Source organism: Phaethon lepturus, unplaced genomic scaffold (genome assembly GCF_000687285.1).
Source record: "Phaethon lepturus isolate BGI_N335 unplaced genomic scaffold, ASM68728v1 scaffold1712, whole genome shotgun sequence".
In the NCBI taxonomy this organism is placed as follows: Eukaryota; Metazoa; Chordata; class Aves; order Phaethontiformes; family Phaethontidae; genus Phaethon; species Phaethon lepturus.
The window spans coordinates 46762-57009 of NW_010522416.1; the positions used below are offsets into that span (position 1 = coordinate 46762).

Below are 10248 nucleotides of genomic sequence, written 5' to 3' on the forward strand. Positions count from 1 at the left end.
GTTGAAGCATGGGCAATATCCTCTTGACAGGTACAATGATGTCCAGATAAGCCTAAGATAAAGTGGCCTCTACAATGCTTGGGAATCAAAATTCAGTGTATAGATAGATCAAAGTTGTGCCTTAGTCTCAATGCTCTTCTTTTATTCCTTTAATGCTGTCTAACAGAGAGAGGAACATGTACATAATTCTTACCTGTGGAAACGGGAAGTGCTGAATGAGATTCATTCAACTCTCATCCTTCCAGTAGCTTTTATTCCTGTTGAGAAGGAGAGGAGGTTTATGAAATAAGTTTGCTTAGCTTGTAAGCATTTATGTCAGCATATATGATCTTTAATTCAGCAATGGTCTGTATTGTTAGGAGACCTTTACTATAATTGAACAAAAATCTACAAACCAAGTAAATGAACCTAAAACTTCCTGTTATTTCATGTTAGCTAAAAATACAAGAGCACTTGAAGGCTCTCAAACGTATAAGCACTGAAGTCAAACTGTCACCTTTTATATGTTTTTAACCTTCAACTTCCTTTAATAACTTCATCTGAAAGACCAACTGAGGAAGCACTGACAGTATATAAAATTTATCGTGGCCATTTAGTACCAGAGTCCAAAGTCATTCTGCATACGTTTAGAAAATTAATGTACCTAATGCTTCTATATAATAACTTCTACTTAGAAGTTATCTGGATTATTTTTAAATGTGAACTACAAAACTAGTTGCCCTAATTTAAAGAGCAGTTCCAGAGGGGTTACAATAGCTTGCTGTGCAGAGACATTTATACTAACAGCTTGGAATTCTATTCATACATTCATTAATCATTTCCTTTGCATTACTGCTTTTTTCAGTTTCTGTCAGAATGCTGTCATTGTACAGAAACAGCTAAAATTTCCTTGATCGCTGTCAGAAGAGGGAACACACAGAAACCTTTATTATCCATAACTTCACACATTTTCTGCTCAAGTGTTATGCATAACCTAGATACCTGAGTATGCCTTTGAAAGGTCTGTGCTTCTGTAAAAAGGAAATCAGGTGAAAAGGTGGTGCATTCTTTTCTATAAAATGGAAAAAAATCTATACCGCTGAGCTCACTTTACATCCTTTTAATAAGCACAGCTTTCAAGGAGATTCCATGGGTCTGTATGAGGGCTAATACTACTGTGGGGCACAGTACCTTGGAAAAAATAAAAGGTCTTGATAAGTAATTAAATTGTTCATTAATTACATGCAGGATGGAAGCTTTCATCCTTTTTGTATCTGTACTAACTATGCAATATGGGCTTTTTGGACTTCAGACCTGTTTCAGGGAGAAGCAGTTCATGTAACATTTTGTTCTATTTGTCTCTTTTCAGTTACTTACTTCATTTCATATAATTTATGTAATTTAATAGTTTAAGGTATGTTTCTCTCTGAAAAAGAAAACTAATTGGCTAAATACAAATTCTGAAGCCAAATAAACATTTCTTCAAGTTATTTCTCTAGGACTAGTACAGAGGATTTGCTTTACTGTGTTGTATGGACAGCTGTTGCAACATTTGTGATGATATATGAACTTTTGGAAGTTCAGATACGAAGGTAACCATTTATGGAGGGATTATTCCACATGGATAAACATTTACATTATAATAGGAAAGAACATGCCAAGCTATTCACAATCTTGAAATTATAAATTTTATGTTTCCATGAGAAATGGGAATGCTATGTAATGTAAAAGAAGTTGCATTGAAATATGCTAGAAGTCATTAGCTTTTGTTTTGAAAGCCTTCTAAATATGCTCACAAATGCTTACCTCTAGTATCTTGAAGAATAGGAACTGATGTGTTTTCACACACAGATACAATTCTTAATACAGTTCTTACTGAATTTCTGTGAATTCCATAAAACTCAAAATGTAATAGCATAAAGATTTTTCTAATCTACTAAGGAAATAGGAGATCCTAAGCTCAATTGAAGTAATCGTACTGTAAATACCAGTCACAGGAGCTTTCATTTTTATGGCAATCGTTTACTTATCAGGAACCTCTTCTGTAGTTAGTGGCAAGCAAAAACAATATATTGTATTTTAAAGATTTTCCTTTCTACTTCTAGCAGCAGCAAACTGATACTTTATACTGCTGTCTATATTTCCACTTGTTTGGTATGCTGTATCTCCATGGAACTGATACACCCAGGTGTTGTTAAACTCCTTATTACTGTAACAAACAACTGGAGTAATATTTTCTTGTTTTTTACAAAGAGTTGATCTCTGGATTTAGTTGTGCGCTCTTCTTTGCAGTGAAGGAGTTATATTTTTACTTCAGAGCTGTATTAAAGGTCAGAACTTTTCAGGTTTCCATATGATAAAAAAGTTTTGGTCCCGATATCTGTATTTTTCAGGATTATAGGTCTGTCACAGGTGTATGAAAAGTAAACTTTTGTGTAGTGAGGTTGGGGTAATGCGGAAGGCTGTAGTCATGAAAGCATCTCATCTCCAGCGAGAATAGACATTAGTTATCTCCAGTGGCCATGTACACATGCATTTATTAATGCAAATGTCTGTGTTGTTTCAGGACTTCTGGGATGGGCTTCAATGTCTTCTTACACATATATGTAAAATAAAATTTCTAAAACTACCCTGAAGTTCAAAGGCTGAAAATTATAGTCCCGTGGAGAATGTTGTAAAATATATCTGGTAGCTGCCCCGTTATGGCAACTTGAAATAAGCATACACAGTCTTCAAATCTGACCTAGAAATCTCATGGTCAGAGTCAAACTGGAATTAAATGCCTGCAAGTCTTAACACTAGAAATTCTAATCTTGCTGAACAAGTTGACTGCCATTCTTTTGTAGGTGTTTTAAAGATAGAGGTGATTTTCTCTAACAAGCTCCCCTTAGAAAGTCCCCCGCTGATTCTTGATTGAAGCAAATAAAGTTTCGGTCTTTTAATTGACATTAGTAAACTTTGATTTCTGACATATGTTTGATAAAATATTTGCACATTTGTCATCTATTGTGTCATTCTTTCAAATGAAAGTGAAATAGCAGTTTTGTAGTCTGCGCAGTCAAGAGAAGAGTCATGGAGGTCATTTAACTAATAAAATCCATTTGTTTCACCTTTGAATTAATGGGAAAAAATAATTTCCTAAGTGCCCTGATAGTTAAAGCTAATGTCTGAAAATACTGAGTCCACAAGAAAAGTTAGTTACACATCATTAAGTAGCACCATGATGTGAATTTCACCACTCCTTCCACAGGTGTTTTCCATTAGAATATGTCTGCTCCATTCAGACCTATTTTAAGTAAATTCATGAGGAAATGCCTCTTTACATGTTTATCCTGGAAGGGCAGATAGGTGTTTTATTTTATAAAGCAGACTAGAAGATTTCTATTCTATTCTTCAAATGAAAAAAATATTTTTCGGAACATAGTATTGCAGTTTGGTAATGTGTTTCTAGCTGCCATTAGAGACACTTATAATTAAAACATAATAAAATTCATGAAACAGAAATGATTGTTTCTTAGAAATGCTGGTGGAAGGGGTATTTGCCTGCATAAGTGTTTGTGTAAAAAAAAAGTATGTTCACTATATATACTTTTATTAATATACTGTTACACTTTTCTTTTGGTGATCTTGTAAAATATTACTATGTATTGATACTTTAAGGTTAGAATATATCATCTCTTAAATAATGTGTAAAAGATGTACTGATTTGCTAGCAATTATCTCATGACAAATACCCAACATCAATAATTTCCGGTAATAATTTCTAGTTTTGGAAAACAGCTTGGCTCTTGCAGACAAAACCAACATCTTTCAAATGCTTTACTCAGTTTAGTGAAAAACAGACAAATGGGTTGTGATTAAGAACAGTGATAGATTATAAGACATGTAAACTACTTGGTCACGTAATTTCAATGTTCATTTTCTCCCTGGAAAAATGTTTTGCATTACGAGAAAATTAGAAGAAAACAACATTCTCTTTGGCTGTCATTTCCTGGCTTTCAAAGTTCATGGTGTCACAAATGGTTGAAAAAAACACATTTGCCTTCTGCTTTTTATATATGTAACTGAGAGGTGGTACAGGCATAATTTAAGTTTAAAGCGTAGCATTATTTAGACCATCTTTATAAATTCTTCAAGTGTTGCTTTTATATAGTGATTTTTTTCAACTTCTTTCCTAATACTCTTCAGACTGAGAGGAAGTATTAGATAATCATGAAGCTAAACATCTCTTATTATTGTAACTTTTTTTTCATGTCATGAAATCAATTAAAGGAGTGCTGTATATATCATTTAACTGAATCTACATTTTAAATCACTTTGTAAGAAAATGAAAAACCTAAGTGTCTTGGAAGAGTTATTTTTGTCTGTTTTACTAGCAGATAATTACAATATGGTTACAATAATATGAATTTTTTTCTCCCAACAGCATCAGAGACTTCTCAACATTTTGGAAGCAGAAAAGGATGTGTTATCAGAAAAGATAGAAGCAGCTTTGATGCAGCAGTCTAAAAAACACAAGGTACTGCTTTTATTAAAAAAAAAAAAGGGGGGGGTGTCTGATCTTTACCATGGAGTTCATTCATAATTGAAATTTGAAATTATTATTAGACACTCCTCTATTGTGTATTGCACTTTAATTTTTCATAACATTTACAGGAAGTGCTTGACAAATGTTTGGATGAAGAAAGGCAAAGAAGTAAGGAAGCTGTGGCAGCTGCTGCAAAGGTATCTCTTGTTAAGTAATAGACGTGCAATGTGGATTCCATGTGTCATTACAAATGCCAAGTTCAGCAACTCATTCCTATTTCATAATTAAATTGGTCAAACTTTATGTTCTCATCTGTGTTTAAAAGAATCTAGTTCTTATAAATCATGAACATATCTGCTATCTCCTATGCCTTAATACAGATAGTCTATGCACTTCTACTTTTTAAAATATGATTTATTCAGCCTTTTTTTATTATTAAGTGCATTGGGGTTAAGACGATAGTTTTGTAAATGTTAAGTTATCTTTCATTTCTCATATTGATGTAGAATCCAGTAGAAAATTTCAGTTGCATGTAATGATCTGGGAAAACTAGTGATGTATGTTACCTAGCACAGTTGGTTAGGCTATATTATCATTTCCTGTATATCTTCATATGTGGTATATGCACACTAGCTGAGCACCTGTCTGAGTATCATTCGGTAATGCCAGAAACATCTGTTTCATGGTGGTTATCGAAGGCAAAATGTGTATATAACAAAATATATGTGTATATAACAAAAAGTGTATGTAACAAAAAATTAATAGGGGATTTTTTTAACTTACATTTTTATTCTGTTTTATAAATGTCTAAATAAAAAAATCAACTCCAAATGAATTGCAAGAAACAGCTTTATTTTTAAGTGTAGGTATTTGAGGAACCCAGTATTTTTTGCCATTTATAACTTCACTTGACCAGTTCCATAGTCACCACCAAAGGGCATTGGAATGACCTGTAAGGTCATTAAAATTGAGGGGTGTGTGGCCCCATGTGTCAGGCCATGTTTATTTATTTTGAACATCAGCCTGCCATTATTTATTTGTAGATATTATGCAATAATTGTCTGATAAATATATTTCTGTGCTCAGCATGTGTAGAGCTGACCTGGTTACATGAAATTCAGTGTGTGTCTTCTGATGATTTCACGTAATGGTTGAATATTTGAACAAGAAACATTGAAAGAAAAAAAAAAAGATTACACAGTACTTCCTGTACAATACAAGCTTTGGGAGACAAGACACATTTGTTTTAAGTATGTATTGGCTACTTTGCCACAGAAAGTGCTTAGACTGTTTTTGGACTTTAGATGCTTTTAGATAAGAGGAGGAATATCTTATATATTGGAATATCAAGCAGTGTAGGGAGGCCCGTGATGTACCTATTCTTATGTGGTTTCTGCTGCATGTTTTTTGTGTTGGCATTAAGCAAACTAGTTATGATACATTGTGTTTGCAGTAGGTGGGAATTTAAGATCCTGGCTTGTAACTTTCTTTTTCTTTCTGTAACTATAAAGTCATTGTCCAGTGGTAATACCTGCTTGGTAGCACCTTAAGATAAATTTAAACTCATAGTTCAGAAGTGAAAATATTTACAATCCATATCTTGTCAGCTGACAGATCTCATTAGAAGTAGTAATACGTATGAGTTAGGCACCCATGGTATGTATTTTGGCCATTTATTTGTGCTTGATTTGTTCCAAAGGCTGAAAAAGAAGTAGTACGGGAGGCTGTTCTGAAAGCAGTAGAGGAAGAGAGGAAAAATATGGAGAAGATTCATGCAGAAGAAAGAAAAATGTGGGAAGCAGAACGTGACAGACATAAAGAGAATATTGCCCAGGCTGTGAGGGAAGCCATGGAAGAGCAAAGAAAGCATAATCAAGTTAGTATATTTTACCTTTCCATGGACCTGCTTGTGTATTTTATTTTTTTCCTTTGAATGTCTTCCTAATGCTGTGGTAGATATTCTTATGACATCTATCATTCATCACTGCACCTAGTTGATACTTGCAGTGCACAGCGATCTTGATAGTTTATCTTCATCTAGACTATGTGTATGGAGAGAAGTTAGTACATTCAGAACAAACTTCCTGCAACCTTCTCGGCTATGTATATTGAAATGAGATGAATTGTGCCCTGTAAGTGCCTGGTTTTGTGCACTGACTTCAAAAGGAGCCCAAGATACTGGAATTTATATTGTAGACAGTTTGCATGATTTTTTCTTTTTTATACCTATGGAAGAGAAAAGCTGTTACGTTTGTTCCTTATTATACTGGAATTCCATTGTCTCTTTTAGTAAAAAGATATTTTTCTAAGACAAAAACAGAATAGGTACAAAATAAAAAGAGGGTTATGAAAACTGGAAAGCTAAACCAGTAATGAACCAGGAATGTTTCTAGAGTTACGTTTTAGAGAGGTACTTCTATAAGGATAATTGTACGTCACTTAACAGAAGTTGAGAGGGACATTTCCAATATTGCTTTTAATGATTGTAGGAATTACAAATTAAATATGTTATAATAGCAGTTAAATTACAATTACTCTTCCAAAAGTTGAATTTTGTAGTCTCTAATGCTGGAAATATTTGGGGGAACAGTCTGTAAACTCACTCGTTTCTTGTTGGCATACTTGAATGTTATAGTCTGAAGAATTTTAAACAAGAGATATTTCATTCATGTGTTGGAATTTGATATTACTATATTTTTTATGTCCTGAATAACAACAACAACAAAAAAAAGACCTTTAGAATTTGAAGCTAAATAGAATTAAAATAGCATATCACGGAAGTTTAAAAATCATCTCTTTGTTTACTTCTCTCAAGTGTAAAAGTATCAAGTGGTAAATGTCAGTTTTCAATTTCACTATACTGATAAGCCTTCAGGCACTCAAACTCTTCTTTACAACAAAAAGATAAGCAGCTGACTTCAAAGATAAATTCAAGCTAAGAACAATTGCTGGGGTTTTAGTTAGATACAAATCATTTAGTCTATCCAGAATGAGAACTGGAACTAGTGGTGCAGAGGATCTGTTAATAGAAGGGAGAGCAATAAAGTAGTTGTTTGCTGTCTTTTTCTTTACTGTAGTAATTTTTTAGCTTGTGGAATATGAAGAGACTAATAAAAGGAGAACTATGGTAAGGAAGTTTGAGGAGAGTTTTGATTAATCCTGAAATTTTAGGGGAAGGAGTCCTGTAGCTGAATGCATGAGGTTGGACAGGGTTTAATATTTACGGATTTGGGGAGTATGTAAAATGTCCCAGGGTATGAGAGTGGAGCTTTAAGTTGACATAGTGACTCAGGGTAGGTTTGCCTTCCTTGTGGAGTGTTCTGCCAAAGTTTCTTGGTGGTGATACTGCCTTTGAAGCTGATATTAATGCCTTTGATATTAAAAGTAGTGTAATATTGATGGATGTATTCTTTCAGACAAAATCTTAAATATACTGAGATGTCAGTGCTTCTCTGAGGAAGAAATTCAGGCCTTTCGAGGTCTTTCAACTTTCAGCTCAAGCTGCTAGTTGTTCAAGCAGTTTATAGTGTTGGAGTATCTAGTGGTGTACTTCTTGTGAAGATGAGTAGCACTGAGGTATTGGAGAGTATTGTGGTTAAACGTCCTGTAAATATCTTGCTCATGATGTAGTCATGTGGCCTTAGTTAATTCCATAATTTTTAATACTGAATAGCTCTGACAACTTTGATCATAACAGGAATAATTTATCTTACCCAGTTATAATATATGATGATTTCTCCATTGAGTTAGGTTCATTTTTTTGAGTTATTTTCATTTTTCAAATACCTAAACTACTTTCAATAAAGGAAAATACAGATTTTTCTTGAGGTTTCCAAAATCCCTTCGTATAAATATATAGTGTATTTAAAGTTACACTCTTTATTCTCTGATTGAGAACAAATTCTTTGGGGAAGATGGACTTTAATGTAGAAAGTTGTTTCTTGCAGAAATTTTTTTTTGTGACCTCTGCCAAGAACTTGCCTGCCTCCCTTAGGCCGTTGCTATTATAAACATACGGTAACTACTAAAATTCTCTGACAACAAAAGAGGTCCTGCAGAGCTCATGTGCCAAGTGATAGCTTATATTCAGTGTCAGATGTGACTTTGTTTTAGCAATGAAAAACACTTGGGACTACAGGCAGTTTGTGTGCAGACATTAATTTTTCTGGGTAGAGCTTTCCACTCAGAATTGTTTCTTATTTATATTTTTTTACTGTAAGACTTCTCTTTCAAGAGCTATAATTGCACTATTGACTTTTTGCAATTACTGTTTAGACAACATAATCTGTCAAGTTAGCTCTGTAATGGCCAAAAGTAAAACTAAAACATACTGCCTAACATTCTAGACAATGAAATGTAAAATCGTGTCCGAGTAACACTTGCCTCATTTAATTCTTTATGCTGTGCTGTAGAATTCTTTATGCTTCCTGCTTCAAAATTATCACCTGATACTATTATTATGTTTAGTACCAAGTAATGAAACAACTGAGTGTAGCTGAATGTTAGTGAACAGGCAAAATAATCTTTTGGTATCACACACATAAAAAGAGCTTTAAGAGCAGTACTGTTATTTCAAGAAAGAGAACTTTCTTTCTAACTTATTTTGGAACATAATACTAGGAAAGAGAAGCTTGACTTGTTTTTAACAAAATATCTCTTCTCCTAGTTTATCTTCTTCAATTTATCACCAGAGAAAGTAATCTATGTGTGAGAAAAAGATACTTTTATATTTAATTCTCTGTCTCTTTAGTCTTGTATCACACTATAATTGTCACAGAAACCTAGATTAAAGTGTAGTCTTATTCTGCTGTAAATTAATTTGAAGAGATTTGCTTTACTGATTTGAACTAAAGCAAAGAAATTAAACATAGTATTAAAGAGAAGGAATTTTCCTTCACTAATTCTGTAAGTTTGCAAAATGAAAGAGAAAAATCAGAAAGGGTCAGTGTAGTCTTCTGCAAATAGGTGATGCAGAATGGCTTCCAGTTATGGCACCCATAAGTAACTCTAGGAATAATTACGGAAAAATTTGAAGAAAATCAAAATTTTATCATTTTCTTTGGGATACAAATCCACTTTCTGTAGTTTAAATATATTTTGGTTTGTGTCAGAGTTGAGTAAGAACAAAACAGAAGAAATTGAGACCCCAAATTTGACAGCCAAACAGGACCTCAAGAGAATTGTGAGATTGGTAGTAGAAGGTGGGGTACAGTGTCAGCAGACACTGAGAATCATAACCAAGAACATACAACCCTGTCCTTAAGAAAAAGAATTTCTGCCAAATGGCTGTAAAACACTGAAAAGTAAAACTAGACAAACCATTAGGGAAAAGGACACTCTTACATGCTTGGGACAACAGTTGATAAACTAGATGGGAAAGACATATTTTAAAAACTGCAGCACCATTGTCTATCTGTAAAACATTTAAATTATGAAAATGAGAAAAACTAAATTTTTGTGTCGTAATGGTGTGAATTTGTTGGCTTCTCCTTTGCCTTCTTGATGACAAAATAGGTTCAGGAGTTTTGATTCTTTGTTTTAAAGGAGGAATTTACTATCCACTAATTTTCATTATCTTTTTCACCAGTTTTAAACACATGCAGTAGAAGAACCTTGTAGAACTTGGTTATATATGAGGAAGGAATTAGAAAAAAAACTTAAAGTATGCTAGCTAACATTTCTCTGGTCAGGCAATTTTAGCATAAGAACAATAAAGCTTTGAAGATCACAGTTCTGCTGAA

The 10248-nt window shown here is 33.5% G+C and overlaps 1 protein-coding gene across 1 annotated transcript in view; it reads left to right on the plus strand.

Moving 5' to 3' along the window:
* The window catches only part of CCDC91 (coiled-coil domain containing 91), an 85581-nt gene that overhangs the window by 27182 nt on the left and 48151 nt on the right, over positions 1-10248 (plus strand). Inside the window, exons 4-6 of the mRNA XM_010281788.1 lie at positions 4406-4498; positions 4636-4704; positions 6207-6383. Of these exons, the coding sequence (XP_010280090.1) occupies positions 4406-4498; positions 4636-4704; positions 6207-6383 (339 nt within the window). The remainder of the gene's footprint in view (positions 1-4405; positions 4499-4635; positions 4705-6206; positions 6384-10248) is intronic.